Below are 17,958 nucleotides of genomic sequence, written 5' to 3'. Positions count from 1 at the left end.
CCAATGATTACTTGGCAAACCCATAATTGTCCATCAGATGTCTAGGTTAGTCACATCATAGATCCCCTTTCCACTTGCTTTAGAGTCCGGCATCGGTGTGACTTACCCCGTTCCATCTGACTCTTGGCACTGTACTCGGTGATGCAATTCACTGATTAAGAAGTGTGTCCTAATACATTTTTGACCCTATAGTGTATGTCTACAATATTGTCAATGTGGATGTTCTAATGTAACCAGTGTATATGGTCATCATTGAGCCACACAACTGGCGTCGCGAGCCACACAACTTGGGACCACTAGTCTAATGTTTATGACCACCATTCGTTAGCCTAGTTATGCATACATGATTTCTAGCAAAGTTTGGAGACAATGAAAGATTTTAATTTCATCCACATCGTCTCTTGAATTGAGTAGTTTTTACTTTGAATGAGTTTGGTAAGTTACTACTTTTTGTTAGTAGGCCAATGCGGGCATGATTACTGACGACCTGTCATTAAATTATGATAATGTGCAGTGTTTTGTGGGGTAGCCAATCATTACCATATATCTTTAGTAATTTAATGGGTCATGGATAACTATGAGATACAGCTGTGTTTTTTTTAAGCTTAGTCCTAACTTATTTCTCTCCTTGACATTACACAGCGTATTTTGGGATTTGTACTGTGCAGCACCTGACAGACGAGAGACCTGTGAACACTCCAGTGAAGCAAAGGCGTTCCACGACTATGTAAGTTTACACCACACTTCTACCCTATGAACCTTTTGTTCTTTAAATGATTCATATGGTTTCTCTTGTCTTACAATACAATTAATGTTGGATGATGAAGAAAAATGCTGCTGTTGTGTTGTGTGTAGGATACATTATGTACAGATGCCATTTTCTCATACATGAATACCCAATGGTGACAATAATTAAAGGGTTAAGTGAAAATAAATTCATAATGATGTCTACTTTTTTTTTCAAGACTCTTTGATTCGCTAAAATGTAACACACTTTTCTTTTGGTATTTTCCCCCAATTTAACAACATTTTACTGATCTTTTATGAGACTCTGGTTGAACATAGAAAAACAGCTGGAAAGTCTTAAGAAAAAAAAAAGAATCGGCAATCTGAGCCAAGGAAAAGCCTGTTGCGTGCGGCTATTGTGCTTGGCTGTGGCACATTTGTGTATGATTCAGGCCGAACATATATTCTAGCGGGCAGGCTGTGGGCTCTCTGTTTAATTGGAACCTTGGTGGTTCAGGAAATATGTTTCCCATGGAAGCTTGGTTAAAAATTCAGCAGTCAACAGCCATGTATTCAGTTAACCCTTCCTGCGCTTAATACCTCAGCATTAAAAAACACAAGCAGCCATTTACCACTATTTGTGACCCTGGCCTTACTTAGGACACATTGTAAAACATTTATTTAATGTATGTGATTTTATTTTCGTAGCCATTGCAGTTTGTTATATCTGTACATTGAATATATTTTTGGTCAAAAATTGATGTAAACCATTTTCTGCTCATGCTTACTGACTGATATGAACTATAAGATTGGAACTAATGGAACATTTCCTATTTACGAGTCTGGGGATAAGCTGGTCCTTATGAGACCCATTTCTGTGACCTTCGTCCTTCGCAGTTCTCACTTGGGGAAACCCTTACCTCTACCTCTTCCAGTGGCAGCAGTTCATTTCAGGGCACTCATTAACATCAATAGGCATCCATTGATTTCTATGATTCTTTGCAGTTCTCTAGAGTAAAGAGCGAGGAATTTCCTTCTCTTATCTCAGCATGTATTGGCTTATTAGGACAAATAAAGGGTTTTGTTCTAATAGACAGACCCATTTATTGGATTGAGTTAACTCCTGAGCCTTGACTTCCTTATCCAAGCTTAACTGCAACATCATATTATAATATTGATTCCCAATCATGAGACATTTATATCAACTTTAAGTTTTTTTAAAAAAAATTAAGAGTCTGCAAAGCATTTAAGTATTTTTTTAAATAAAACATTGTTAATATTTATATTAGATGTCCTACTGATAATCACTGATCATTTTTCGTCAGAATGAAGCATTGCTGTCAATTTTCTATCAAGCTTGATCATTTCTAGTATTTTCAAAACTTTTTGCAAAGAGCCTTTTGCTGGGTACAGGAAAGAAAAGTGGGTCACTCAGCCCTCCCTTCTATTTCTCTAAAATATGTTGACACTTTTAGAATGTTTGAGAGACACTTTGAATGAATAATGTATTACACTAAAATTCGACTTTTTAGATTTCTATGTAGAATTAATTGATTGGTTTTCAGCCATCAAGTGGCTTAAAGTGGGGCACAGAATATTGCAAATTCTGATATTTATGGAGACATAGTCCTACTTTAAGATGTTTGTTGAAGACAGGTTTCCCATTAATATGGGCACAGATTGTTACACAAATCTAATTTTTGTAACCAAGATTTCGATTTCAAAAGAGCAATTTCTGGAATGTATTTGGAGGTAAATTGCTATTTTGCTGGCATAGAGATAAGGTTTGAAATAGGTGAGAACCTATTTTAGGAAAATGTAAGTTTCACTGTGTTTTCATGAATTTTCACGGACTAATTTAGCTTTTGGCTGTGATACTGGCTGTTTCAACCGCCTCTTCAGTATGACGGGTTTTCAGTGGAAACAGATACCTGATCACACATTCTAAAAGGTATTACTCTTTTAATATGTCATATTTATAATATTATACATGAGCAGGATCACAGACCTTCATATAACTGCTTCTATATAGTGCACCGCTATTTAATGTTTTATTCACCTCACCACCTCCAGCTATATAGTTGACTAAAATTTGGTGGCAGGACAAAGAAAGGCAAAGAAAAGTCCCACAGGCAATTATTCTCCCTCTGGAGAGAAATTTGCCTTTCACATAATATCACCAACTCTACATAAGCATAAGGTTGACAGCAAAGAAATAATCAATGGCTTCAAAAATGTCATTTGTAGGGGTTCACTTTTTTACCTACAAAATTGTTATGATCTTGACATTTTAAAGTAGACAACATGCATTTATATAATTTCCCCTTTTTTTTTTATAAACAATGATTTTGCCATGTTACTTAACTATGATATAGGGTGGGATCATGTCATACAGAGAGCCTCTCTGCTAACCAGAGGATAGGTAATTAATGTATCATTGTTGGGGGTCAGACCAATAAACCCACATCAATCCTGAGATCACTGGATTTGAAGTCATCATCTGAATGACGAGCATTATAGACCACCACTTTGCTCACTTTCATAGAACTTGATTGATCTAGACGTTCCATCAGTCTCAATTAAATAAAGCTGTAGTCGAATATCACTAGAGATAAGTTAGCACTAAAATGCTTGGATGCTCGTTATTTGAACCAAGCAATTCCTAATATGCAGATGCTCGAGTCGAATAACGAGTATAATGGGATTCAATGGGAAATCCAAGCATTTTTCTGGTAGACCCTACAAGGAGGTCTGGGAGGCAGTGAAATTGTTGAATTGGATAGAAAAAGTGTTGAATGGAAGGAGAACAGCATGGAGAAGACCCCTAGAAGCATCTCTGACTCCTAGATGGCTGCTGATAAAAATGGTGTCACACTTGAACTCCACTTTTAGCACTGACAATAAAACTTTCAAAATTGACGAGAAATTGGTGTTTACGGGAAGAAAATGTTACAAAACATTATTTTCTGTATATTGACTTGTATATAAGGCAAAATTTAAAAAGGAATTTAAACAAATAATTGAGTAAACCAACATTTACATTTTTTATTAAAACATTGGAAATATCAGTGTACTGTATTTTATGAAGGAAGCAAGAACTGCCAAAAATTAGATGTAAGAGGGACGCAGATACACCCTGTATTACAGATAAAGGAGTGGCTCATGCAAATTATCATGTAGTGGTACTCCTAGACTCATAAAGGCTGTGCACTAAGTGGAAAGCCTGCCAAAAATTATAAGCAGGGCCATCCATACACTCTTGAAGGCACCAACTGTAGTACCTCATAAAAAACTTTTACACTAATAAAGGCTCTGCACATAGTGCAAAGCCATGAAAAAATGATAAGGAGGGTATTTCTCATGTACAGAACCATGGAATCAATGGTGCTATATAAATAAATAATAATAATATTACAGTCATCCATAGACTTTTGAAGGCATCAACTTGCGGGCCTCATTGAAATATTTTGAAAGAGTAGTTTATGGACCACTACACTCATAAAGGCTTTGCACAACACCAGGAAAATATTACTAGGGTGACTAGGGTCATCCAGTCATCCATAGACCCTTGAAGGCAACAACTGGCAGGCCTCATTCAAATATTGAGGATTAAAAACACTTCATATGCTGCTGTCATCTGATGCTGTGGAAAAGTTGAGGCTAATCCAAGTTTTGTTCATTTTTATCAAAGTGAACCTGTCAGCAGTTTCTGTTCGCCTGTCTGTTTTGACCCACTGGCGACACTAAAAACCCACTCCGACAAGACGCTAGTGGAAGGGCAGCACAAAACAACACCACAAAAAGCTTTGAGACCAAATAGCTGAAGGTCTCAGAGGAATTAGGGAGTATGCTGGTTTTGTCGGCAAGATATTGCTTAAACCATTTTTAAAAGCTTCTCCCTTCTTGTCAAAAATACTCTGACATCTCCGGTCAGCCTCTGCTATACCTGGTGTGTGTCTCCCTCTCCTCTTCTCCTTGTTTGGGCAAGGAAACTTTCCTCCTGCCACTAGCGTTGTCTGATGGGAATTTTTTTAACATATTTTCCACAATGAACTTCTGCTATAGCACCAGTTTAGTAGACCTCTCTGCCTCAGGAAGGAGAGATGCAAGGTTTTCCTTGTAGCATGGGACTAGCAGGGTGAACAACAAGTACTCTTTTTTTGGTCAAGATGAATGTAACATGAGGGTCATGGGAAAGGCAGCAGTACATAAAGTCTGCCATATGTGCCAAGGTCCCTACAGCCAACACTTCCCTTTCTTCACCATGATGACTACTCTCCACCTTCTCCTCCTCGTCCATCTCTTCCTCGTCATTCCCCTCCTCAGCCCATCCACATAGGAGAGATGGGACAAACCTTGTTTTTGTACTAGCCTCTGTTGCAAACTCCTGTTGCAAACTCCTGTTCCTCCTCCTCCTCCTCCTCAGCCTCCACCCCCTGATTGTTACCCAATCTGCGCTGAGCAGATGAGATGAGGCTAGGCTGGGTAGTAACTCCCTGTCTCATGTCTTCCTCCATCTCTACCTGGTACGCATGCAAAGCGTCATGTTTAATTGTCAGCAGACACTGTTTAAGAAGCCCCAGAAGCGGGATAATTGCGCAGATTATGGTGTCATCGCCGGTCACCATCTTTATGGAGTCCTCAATGTCTTGGAGATCTGCATAAATGTCACATTTCCAAGCCCACTCTTCAGCAGTTATGTGCGGAGGCTGACCAGAATACCGATGGGTATGTTGGAGCTAGTATTCCACAACTGACCTCTGCTGCTCACAAAGCCTAGCCAGCATGTGCAGTGTGGAGTTCCAGCGCATGGTGACGTTGCACACCAGTCAGTGAGGTGGCACTTGCATGTGCTGCTGTAGCACTGCTAGAGCGGCGGCAGCTGTAAATGACTTGCAAAAATGGCCACTGAGTCGGCATACCTTGACCAAAAGCTCTGGCAAATATGTTTGGTTGTTAGAAACCGCTGAACTACCAAGTTTAGCATATGGGCCAAGCATGGTATGCGTGTGAACTTGCCAAGTTTCACAGCCACCAACATTATTCCTTTCAATAATTCTACCGCAGTGTGCAATTTGTCTCCTAGACAAATTAGCTTCAGTTGAGCTTGTTGCCTCATTGCTAAGGCAGTGCTGCAGAGCTTTCAGCTTCCGGCTGATGTGCATGGTATGATCTGAGATAGCACATTGGAGATAGAGGAGCATGAGCATGAGGGGGTGCAGAAACTGGTGTAGGAGGTGGAAGAAACCCTGATAGAAGCAAAGCCAGCAGTCCTCAACATCGGTAGCACATGAGACGTGCCAGAGTGGGACTCTGCCCTAGCCTCCACATTGTTCACCCAGTGTGCTGTCAGGGAAATGTAGCTTTTCTGACCACAAGCGCTTGTCCATATGTTGGTCATTAAGTGGATAATTCCAGCAACCGCGTTGGTAAGGACATCGGTGATGTTCCTGGACACATGCTGGTGGAGTTTTATATACCACCGAAATGTAACAGAAAGCATGTAATACTCTATGGATGACTAATTGAATCCAGAAAAATCTTTAAATGCTTTTTTTGACTGTTAAATACTACCAAAATGTAACAGAAAGCATGTAAATGCTCTATGCATGAGTAATTGAAACCAGAAATATTTTTCAAATCTGTTTTGGTTTGTTATATACCACTGAAATGTACCGCAGAGCACATAATACTCTATGGATGAGCAATTGAATAGAGAAACATTTTTCATTGCTTTTTGGGAGTGTTATATAATACCGAAATGTAGCACAAAGCACGTAATACTCTATGGATGAAAATATAGTGAATTTTTTTCACCTAAAAAAAAAAAGAATGTGGTCAACTGCCACAGCTATATATATTGCAATGGACTGCAAAGCCCTAAACCCTGCCTAGAGACTGTATTCAGCCACTGTTCCTGCTCCTGCAACTCTCCCTCGCTAGGCTAAATGCAGAATGTATCTGATACAAACAACAAAACTCAAGATTAGCCCTTAGAAGGACTGTTACTATGATGGTATGTTTCAGCATCAGCACCAGTATCAACACCACAGGACTCTGATTCATTAAACTGTGCACACACAAATCAGGACAAACACTCTCTCCCTCCAGGAAGAACTGTCTCTAAGCTGTGCAATGACATCAGTGTGCCGAGCATGGTGGCACCAGTCCTTTTATAACCCCTGATGATGTCATACAGCCAGCCAATTATAGTAATGCCACTACCAAGATGGCTATGGCATTAATGTGACTCGCAGGCAATGCCGGGCTGGGATTTGAGGTTTTTGTTTTTCAAGCACCGACTAATGATCACCGAGTAACGAGCACATCCAAGCACCTAGATACTCGAGTGTTACCCGAGTAGCACTGAGCTTGTTCGCTCATCCCTAAATATCACCACACCATTCCCACACAGGAACTTTTTCTCAAGATAGCAGGTGTCCCAGGAGGTGGGATCCTCAGTTATCATACACTTATCATATATCCTGTGGATATTTAATATAGGAAAAACTCCTTAAAGTGTAACCATTATTTTAATGCTTATTTCATAAATCAATAATAAGAAACTGTGTAATATATCTTATTAGAGAAATCTGCTCCTTTCTCTACCAATACTGATCTGCCATTATCAAATTCTCAATACAGAGGTAAAATCTGTATTCGGTGACCACGGAATAGGAGATGGCGGTTGCTACTGATGAGATTCTGTGTAGGCGAGAGGAGGGAGGAGCTCTGCCTATAGCTGCTCCCTCCTCCCAGATACATATAATTGTATCTATAGCAATCACCATCTCCTCTCAGTAATGGAAAGTCTGTGGTCACTGAATACAGATTTTACCTCTGAATTGAGAATTTGATAATGACTGATCAGCACTGGCAGAGAAAGAAGCAGATTTCTCTGATAAGATATATTACACAGTTGCTTATTTTCATGTATACTATTAGATTATGAAATTAAAAAAAATAAAACAACAGTTATGCTGTAAACAGGCTAAATGAAGACGGAACTTTATTTTTATGCATTATGAATGTCATGTAATGAGTTCTTAAAGGGAATCTTTCACTCAAAAATCGTATATGAGATAAGGCCACCGGCATCAGGGGCTTATCTACAGCATTCTGTAATGTTGTAGATAAGCCCCCGATGTAACCTGATGGGTAAGAAAAACAGGTTATATTATACTCACCCAGGGGCGATCCTGCTGCGGTCTGGGTCCGATGGGCGTCGCGGTCTGGGTCCGGCGCCTCCTATCTTCATACGATGACATCCTCTTCTTGTCTTGCTGCCACGGCTCCGGCGCAGGCGTACTTTGCCTGCCCTGTTGAGGGCAGAGCAAAGTATTGCAGTGCGCAGGTGCTGGGAAAGGTCAGCACTGCAGTACTTTACGCTGCCCTCAACAGGGCAAACAAAGTACTCCTGCGCCGGAGCCATGGCAGGAAGACAAGAAGAGGACGTCATCATATGAAGATGGGAGGCCCCGAACCCGGACCACGACTCCCATCGGACCGGACTGCATCGGGACCGCCCCTGGGTGAGTATAATCTAACCTGTTTTTCTTACCTTTCAGGTTACATCGGGGGCTTATCTACAGCATTATAATGAATGAGCTGATTATTAGAGAAAAAAGGCAAATTACTATGTATCTGAAATTATGCACAAGAAGCTGAGACCTAAGGTAGTTCCATCAAAGCTATATTAAAGAAGACCTTATCGCTCACCTGATATGTCTGTGTTAGTAAATAACAAAAATATAATTATGGAAGGTCTTAAACCCTGCATTGTGCCTTTCCTCTGTTATTTCCACTGGAATCTAGGTGTTACCATTCCTCATGTCACTAGGGTGTGTCTCTATATAGAGGTCAAGAACCTCCGTTTTTCAAGTAGTAAATGCTTCAGAAAACTCCCATTCTCTGTACTTTTCTAAACTTTAATTATCTTTTTTAGCGTTCTTAATTATTTTCCTAAGCAATTTTTCTGTGTTTTTTCCAGTGGTTATTGTGCATTTTTTCAGAGATTTTAGACCTTTATTCCTGGAATTTGCTGGACTTTGTAAAAACAATGTTTAAAGCAGTGAAGAAACGCTAATGTTTTTAGAGTGTAAACACTTCCAAAACATGTAAAGATGTGTAGGCATCTTCAAGGGATTTTTTTTAGCATTCCATTGCTTCCTATTATTAATTATTGCGTATCTTCCTAGTCGATATGAATGTACATTAGATCTTTTAAGCAACTGAAATCTTTTGAAAGCCTGAAGAGTTTAAAAGAAGTTCAAAAGCCTGAGCATAGGAACACCAAGTTCATAGAAATAAATAGGTATATTCTTTTGATTCCTGGGGCAATGTTTTTTTAAAAAAAAGATGCAGTGTAAACACTTCCTTACACTGTAAACAGTAACTGGAGAGTTATCAAAGACTGATCGTCACTTCCAAACATAAAACTGGTGTGTACAAGTGCATACCAAGAGTAGCCATCTATATATAACCAAGAAGTAAAGTTGCACATGAAATATATGAAAAATTAATAGCATTACTGCTCTAGCTAGTCAGAAAAAGTAAAGATACTTAGCACATAATTTGACCAATTCATGCATGTCCATGTAATAATTATAGGGGATTACTCAGGAGACTCTTTGCGTGGAACAAGACATCTACAGGACACAGTTTTATAAGTGGTAAAGTCTATATTATCACACGGTGATTCAAACAGGTGCAGAGAGAAACTCAAGTCCACAACACTTGGTGTAAATATTAAACGCAGCTTAGCAGTCTATAGGAAACTTCAGAGGAAAATGCAATCAAGCAGAAAGTCTATGAAGCACAGTTATTCTTGAGGATACTTGACACGAATAAATCCTTGTCTTAGTCCAAACACAGATAGATAAGCTCATAAGGCAGTTCAAATAATATCTTAGCTCAACCAGGGAGGCCTGGTTAATAGTCTCAGGTTTTTGCAGAGCAGAAACAGCTTACATGTCCAGCAAATGCAGATGGAAGTAAACACGAGCAGCAGATGAAGGAGGATTACTGGAACTGGTGTATGCAGCAGGAACTCAGACCAGAGTAGCAGGATCACCACACAGGTTCACAGGAGCAGGTATATAGCCAGGGAGTAATCAGAGGTCAGGAGCTGGATGCAAGGCAGAATACTCTAGCACAGACTGAAGGCTGGGGTGGAATTTTATAGCAGGAAAACACGGTGCACATGAGACCAAAGACGCCATCTTGGAAAAGGGCAGTAATGCACAAAAGGTAAAAAATGTTCAGAGTCCTGACAGTCCAGCAGCCAACGACAAGGCGATCTCCTTTTGCTGGGAACCTACATGTCTAATGGGAATCCTTTCCTAGGCTGGAGCCTACATTTATATGGGTAGGTAGGATCCTGCTGTCATTAAAACTGCCTTAGGCGGATTGCTCAGAGACCCAATATGCAAATATCATAGACTGCCCATCACTTCCAAACAAAAAACTGGTGTTTACAGGTGCATACTAAGAGTAGCCATCTCTGTACATAACTAACAAATACATAAACACAAATTATGTGCTAATTTTCTTCATTTTTCATTATTATCTAGAGCAGCAGTGCAATACAAATTCCATATGCTAGTTGACCCGTGCACAATGCTTGTCGGGGGCGCAGGCAATTTCAGGAAAATCAAGCTGGTCAAATGTTAATGTATTTAATGAGATGATGAACACAGAGAGGTATTTATATATGAAGATTAGTAAAACAATAAATTGGTTTGATAAGTAGAGGCAAAAAAATGTCTTGAGGTTGTGGTGCCACCTGCAAGTTGTTTTTTTCTGCAGGTTTGTGAAAATGAATGTTTAAACTGTATTTATTGATCAAATTGTGAATGTGTGGTTTGTTTGTGTGTTTTGTTGCTGAAAGGGCAAATTTGCCTTTCAAATGGTGTATTGTTTATGTGTGTGGGGCGAAGTAATCACCGAAAAAGCAGTGCATGTTTACAAACGTGTTTGCATATGTGACTCACCTGCAGTGAAGTGTGCAATCCTTGAATTTGCCTGAAATAGGCTGGGCAAGCACTTCGGCAAGCTGGAAAGACCCCAAGGCAAATGCCACCTGCAGGTAATTTGACCATTGAAATGGTGTATTATTTGTGTGTGTCAGTGGAGTATAAACGAAGCAAGTGTGCAATTGAATAGGCAGTGCATATTTACAAATGTGTTTTCATATGTGACTCACCTGCAGTGTAGTGTGCAATCCTCCAATGTGCCTGAAATCGGCTGGGCAAGGAGTTCAGCAAGCTGGAAAGCCCCCAGGGCAAATGTTAGGATCTGTTTGTGATGTCTGTAAGCAGCTTTGTGGTAGTGTGCTTTGGGGTAGTGTGGTGCCACCTGCAGGTCATTTTTCCTTACTGCAGGTTTATGAAAATTAATGTTTAAACTGTATTTTGTGATCACATCATGGATGTCTGGTTTGTTTGGCTATTTTCTTGCTGAAAGGGGCAAGTTTACCTTTCAAATGGTGCATCATTTTTGTGTGTGGGTGTAGTATGAACGGAGATACAAAGTAATCACCGAAAACATTTTATGTTTAGAAATAATATATAAAGATTTCATGCATACATGCTATAGCACTACACTACAGAGTGCAACTTTATTTGTTAGTAACAATGTCAGGGTACCAAAGAAAGATCAATGAGGTAGTCCACTACTAGGCCAAGCTATTCTAAATCTGAATATTTTCCCCTGTTAAAATAAAAACACCCATACTCACCTCCCGTGCCAGCACCGTTCTAGCACTGTCAGCACTTGGACTCCCAGGGATCATGTGAGGTTGTGACGTCACGTGAGCCCTGCACCCAATCAGCTCTGCCATCACTATTCCCGCCATCAGACGTATAAGTAACCAAGAGGAAGTAAGAGACCCGCAGCAGCTCTCACTTCCTGTTGATTACTTATACATCCGAAGGCGTGGACAGTGAAGGCGGCGCTGATTGTGCACAGGGCTCACGCGATGTAAAAACCTCACATTAGCCCTGGGAATCTAAAGGTAACGTTACACTAAACGACTTACCAACGATCACGACCAGCGATACGACCTGGCCGTGATCATTGGTAAGTCGTTGTGTGGTCGCTGGGGAGCTGTCACACACACGGCTCTCTCCAGCGACCAACAATCAGGGGAACGACTTCGGCATCATTGAAACTGTCTTCAACGATGCCGAAGTCCCCCTGCAGCACCCGGGTAACCAGGGTAAACATCGGGTTACTAAGTGCAGGGCCGCACTTAGTAACCCGATATTTACCCTGGTTACCATTGTAAAAGTAAAAAAAAAAAACACTACATACTCACATTCTGATGTCTGTCACGTCCCCCGCCGGCGTCCACAGGGTTAAAACTGCTTTTGGCAGGAGCGCTGGTAATGCACGCGCTGCTGCCGAGAGCTTCCCTGCACTGAATGTGTCAGCGCCGGCCGTAAAGCAGAGCACAGCGGTGACGTCACCGCTGTGCTCTGCTTTACGGCCGGCGCTGACACAGTCAACCCTGTGGACGCCGGGGGACGTGACAGTCATCAGAATGTGAGTATGTACTGTTTTTTTTTTTTACTTTTACAATGGTAACCAGGGTAAGTATCGGGTTACTAAGCGCGGCCCTGCACTTAGTAACCCGATATTTACCCTGGTTACAAGTGAACACATCGCTGGATCGGCGTCACACACGCCGATCCAGCGATGACAGCGGGTGATCAGCGACCAAAAAAAGGTCCTGATCATTCCCATCGACCAACGATCTCCCAGCAGGGGCCTGGTTGTTGGTCGCTGTCACACATAACGAGATCGTTAGCGGGATCGTTGCTTACGTCACCAAAAGCGTGACGTTGCAACGATATCGTTAACGATATCCTTATGTGTGACTCAGCCTTAAGTGCTGAGAGTGCTGGAACGATGCTGACAAGGGAGGTGAGAATGGGGATTTTTGATTTAACGAGGGGAAACATTCAGATCGAGAAAGGGTTGTCTTAGTAGGGAACAACCACTTTAAGGCCCTATACACACCATATAGCTGTCAGCTGAACAATGGTTCAGCCAACAGTTATCTCTCCCGAATCTTACACAAGAGTTCTCACTCAGCCGAGTGCTCCTGTGTACTCTGCGACAGAGGTGTAACCAGTCTCCCTTGGCGGTGGTTTAGCTCTTGAAAGAACAAAAGGAGGAGACAGGACATGCACATCATATGATTGTCCTGCAGAAATAAATGAGCTCAGACAACTTTAATATATAGGGAAGTCTGTAAAACACATTTGTGTTTTTGCTCATACATTTTCATGAGAACAAACCAATGCACCATCCTAAGAAATGATGCTCCAATCAGAAGAACTTTGCACCCAACTCCATGGCGTCCTGCTAAGCCCACTCTAGGTGTTTTTGCAGATTTTTTTAATGCGTTTTTATGCACATTTTTAGCTGTGTTCTACAGTACCAACAAAGTCTATGAGATTTCAGAAATCTCATGCACACAGCTTGGTTTTTGTCATCACGATTTTGTGCTTTGCATGTTTTTTGCACAATGGAGCATGTTACTTTCAGCGGGTTTTTTTTAGCATTTTTCACCCATTGAAATGAATAAGTGGTGAAAAAATGCATGTATCAGGTTTTGCTGCAGTTTTTGTGTAAAAACCTGATTCTATATAATAGGACTTCTTTTGTCAACACTAAACTTTATAAGCATGCACAAGAGACAAATCCAGCATGCCAAAACTGCAGCAAAAAAATGCAAGAAAAACCAAGGAAAATATGCTTTTTTTCTGCAGCTTCTTTCGTGCTAAGGGTACCGTTACACAAAACGATTTACCAACGATCACGACCAGCGATACGACCTGGCCGTGATCGTTGGTAAGTCGTTGTGTGGTCGCTGGGGAGCTGTCACACAGACAGCTCTCCAGCGACCAATGATGCCGAAGTCCCCGGGTAACCAGGGTAAACATCGGGTTACTAAGCGCAGGGCCGCGCTTAGTAACCCGATGTTTACCCTGGTTACCATCGTAAATGTAAAAAAAAACATACAGTACATACTCACATTCCGGTGTCCGTCAGGTCCCTCGCCGTCTGCTTCCCGCACTGACTGAGTGCCGGCTGTAAAGTGAAAGCAGAGCACAGCGGTGACGTCACCACTGTGCTGTGCTTTTACTTTCCGGCCGGCAGTCAGTCAGTGCGGGAAGCAGACGGCTAGAGACCTGACGGACACCGGAATGTGAGTATGTACGGTTTGTTTTTTTTTACATTTACGATGGTAACCAGGGTAAACATCGGGTTACTAAGCGCGGCCCTGCGCTTAGTAACCCGATGTTTACCCTGGTTACAAGCGAACGCATCGCTGGATCGGTGTCACACACACCGATCCAGCGATGACAGCGGGAGATGCAGCGACAAAATAAAGTTCCAAACGATCTGCTACGACGTACGATTCTCAGCTGGGTCCCTGATCGCTGCTGCGTGTCAGACACAGCGATATCATATGGATATCGCTGGAACGTCACGGATCGTACCGTCGTAGCGACAAAAGTGCCACTGTGAGACGGTACCCTAAGAGATCATGTTTTTTCTGCAGAAAAAAAACTCTGAAAAAACACCAAGTGTGAATTTACCTTTAAGGGTGCATTCACACTGCGTTCTTGCCCATGCTCAGTGGTCCCTTTGGGGCTTTCGTCCAAACCACCCCCAAAACGGGATTCATGTATGTATGCACCGACGTGGCCATTGACTAATATGGTGCCGTTAGAGTCAACACGTGCTGTCATTTTGGGGTGTATATGGAGCGGCCTCAGATGCAGGGCCGCGGGGTACTCGGTACCGGGCCTCTCTGTCTCAGTTCTGGGGTTGTCACAGTGGCTAGACCCGGTCCATGACCCTGCTAAAGGGCGTCCAATGAAAGGTGTAGGTGGTGGTGCGTAGTGCAGGTCGCAATGAATAACGAGGACACAGGGTTGCAGTCTCTTTACCTCTTTACTGAAGGCTTCAAGATTCTCAATCCAGAGTACTGTCAACAGGGCTGTCTGAGACCGGCCGGTCCGATGGCACATCCAGAGTTTCCTTTGCAGGTGGAAATCTGTGCCTACCTTCTAGCGCCTGTGTGTTGTAGTACTTCCCTGCTGAGCACCATGGGATAGTCCTCACAACTGTTGTGTCTGTTTCTGATGTTCTTTCTCACAACTTATGTCTGTTCTGATGTTCTTCTCCATCCCCCAGATGATATGGCTAGGACGCACCCGTATGACGGGTAGGCCTGGAGTTCTTCCTGGACCCTAGTGACGCCCTTCTCCCACAGTTGCCCCCTATGTCTGCTTAGGTGATTTAGGTGAGACAGCCAACCTATAATTAACTGTCCTGCCTCTGTTTGAAGTATTGCTTGGAGCCCAATACTTCCTCGGCGTTCCGGCCACCGGCTACGCGCCTCAGTAGGATGTTGCCTCGATCTTACAGCACGACTCCTACTGGTGTTATCTCCTTTTTGCTATGATCTCGTTTCTCACTCTTCACAATAAACCTCGCTTCTTGTCCTTTCTTGAGATACCGCCGCGATGTAGTGCAGGCGTGGTTCCTTAACGTTCTGTCTTGTTCGCTAGGCCTCTGTCAGGATCCCACCCCTGACAGGGACCCCCCTGAATCTTCCCCCGCAACACCCTCTGCCACAGGATGTTGCCTGGTTCCAACCCAGTCAGCTTCTGTCTAACTTTCTATCCAACCCCCAGTATTACCAGATTGTGAGGAGTGGCCTAATACATAGTGCCCTTTGCTCCCCCTGGAGGCCAGACTATGAAGTGTATTGGTGTCTGTGATACCTGGTCAGGTGAACTCCTTAAGTGCCATCAGACGTACCATCACTCCCCTTAGCGGCGGAGCATCAGTACTGCAACGACCAGGACTCTGGGGCGCTGCACTTACACCTACTGGAGGCGGACACTCAGACGTTTTGCAGGGGATTTGGACGCCCTGAAGGGACCACTGAGCATTGGCAAGACCACAGTGTGAAAGCACCCTTAAGGCCCATTTAAACAGGCCATTAATCTAGAACGAGCGTTCGTAAGGACTCTTCTTTTATTGGTTATCGGTCTGTCTAAACCTGCCAGCTACCACCTAACAAACAAGCAAAATACACAGCAACAGGCTTAAAATGTATCATTCTCAGCATCACATGGTGTAAAGAGTAATGTGCTGCCAATAACATTATAGTCTAATACTATCACATTAGCGATCATTCTGTGTGCATAGAAGTGTGGTCAACACGCCATTAAATAACCGCTGGTGGGCTTGCATGTAGCCAGTCAGTGTTTTTCTAACAGCCGTGGTTGGTACGTGTAAATGTGTCCTAACACAGACATTTCCCCAGATGGTGCTGACGTTTTTCTATTTTTCTTGAAGAATTATTTTATCAAAGATAAATGTATTTACTAAAATTGACATGCCAGGAGAGTTGACAGTTCCTGATTAAGGGTACGTTCACACAGGACTTTTTTGCTGCTTTTTTTTGCTGCTTTTTTTTATGCTAATTTAGGTGCGTTTTTTTGGTGCGTTTTTGGTGCGTTTTTTGGGTATGTTCACACAGGACTTTTTTGCTGCAGATTTTTGCTGCAGATTTTTGCTGCTTTTTTTATGCCAATTTTCAGCTGCTAGGACACCTCATAATGGCTCTTTACACCTTACTACCAGGAACTCCCTCACAATAGATCACAATCAGGACACCTCACAATGGCTCTTCACACCTCACAATGGCTCACAATGGCTCTTCACACCTCACTACCAGGAACTCCCTCACAATAGATCACAATCAGGACACCTCACAATGGCTCTTCACACCTGACAATGGCTCACAATGGCTCTTCACACCTCACTACCAGGAACTCCCTCACAATAGATCACAATCAGGACACCTCACAATGGCTCTTCACACCTCACAATGGCTCACAATGGCTCTTCACACCTCACTAACCACACCCCTAAGCTCTTGGCTGTGAGATCCCTTCCTGCTGGCCATGATTTTCTGCACAAAAAAAGCAGCAAATAATGCTACATGCGTTTTTTCAGCGTTTTTGCAGCGTTTTTTTCATCACCCATTCAAGTCAATGGGTGAAAAAACGCTGCAAAAACGCTGCAAAAACGCTGAAAGAAGTGACATGCCCTATGTCCAAAAAAAGCAGCAAAGCAGAAAAAACTGATCAAACAAAAAACCAACGTGTGTGCATGAGATTTCTGAAATCTCATAGGCTTTACTGGTACTGTAAAAAGCAGCTGAAAATTAGCATAAAAAAAAGCAGCAAAAAAAAGCAGCAAAAAAGTCCTGTGTGAACGTACCCTAAGAAAGTCCACTATCCGCCATTTTTCCCAGATTGAAGATAGAATTTTTTTTTTTTTTTTTTTGTTTCAATACCAGGACTGAATAGAAGGCTTTCCTTACTAACCACCTTTGTAATATTTCTGTAATTATGACCACATGAGTACATATGTTTGAAAATTGTGGTTATGAATTTAGTGAAGCATTTCATAGACTAGAAAAAATATGACAAATAAATCATAGATACTCATCACTGCCTCTGCCTTACGTCAAGAAGAGTAGCAAGAATGATCTCACACAACAGGTCACCTTGTGGTGTCTGCCACACTACATGCATGAGATACAGATACAGTTCTCCGTATGTAGCAGGATTACATTAAAGATCATGCGCGCTTGGTTCCAAGGAGTTGCCATGTATCACAGGCAAGGATTCTCTTGCTGTGCCGCAGAAGTGAACCTCTGCATGCCTGTGGAATAATTTGTGTCATTTACTTTTTCTTTTTTAAAGAAACGGATGCACAAATTATCTGACATCTCAACAAAGAGTGTGTTTTTGTCCTAGAAACAGCACCACTCTTGTCCTAAGGTTGTGTCTTGTACTGCAGCATCACAAAAGGGATGATTGTTAGTGCACAAAGCAGCACTGTCTTCTGTATATTTTACACTTATGGGTAGTACTGATTGATTTTTCCTCATGCTGATGTCAACCCTGTACTCCATTTTTTATGCAACTAGTCGTAGTACAGTTAGGGCAATTAATGCAGCAGAATGGCAACTCATTCCATATTTTATCGAGTTAGTCTTTTTTCATAGTTCTTATAAGTGATGAACTCATTTTCTAATCTGACTTTCACACTTGTGGATTTTGGTCATTATTTGGCCAAAACCTGGCGTGAAACTGGCAGAGATAATATAATGGAAATATGTATATCACCTTT

General features: G+C 42.1%; 1 protein-coding gene across 1 annotated transcript in view; it reads left to right on the top strand.

Annotated features, from left to right (window-relative positions):
• SSBP4 (single stranded DNA binding protein 4) overlaps positions 1 to 17,958 on the top strand; it is a 483,828-nt gene that overhangs the window by 183,857 nt on the left and 282,013 nt on the right. Inside the window, exon 4 of the mRNA XM_077271935.1 lies at positions 643 to 727. Coding sequence (XP_077128050.1) covers positions 643 to 727 — 85 coding nt within the window. The remainder of the gene's footprint in view (positions 1 to 642; positions 728 to 17,958) is intronic.

The sequence above is a fragment of the Ranitomeya variabilis genome, chromosome 1, assembly GCF_051348905.1.
Source record: "Ranitomeya variabilis isolate aRanVar5 chromosome 1, aRanVar5.hap1, whole genome shotgun sequence".
Classification (NCBI taxonomy): Eukaryota; Metazoa; Chordata; class Amphibia; order Anura; family Dendrobatidae; genus Ranitomeya; species Ranitomeya variabilis.
The sequence above is the reverse complement of the archived record's forward strand: the minus strand, read 5'-3'. Positions and strand labels throughout refer to the sequence as shown.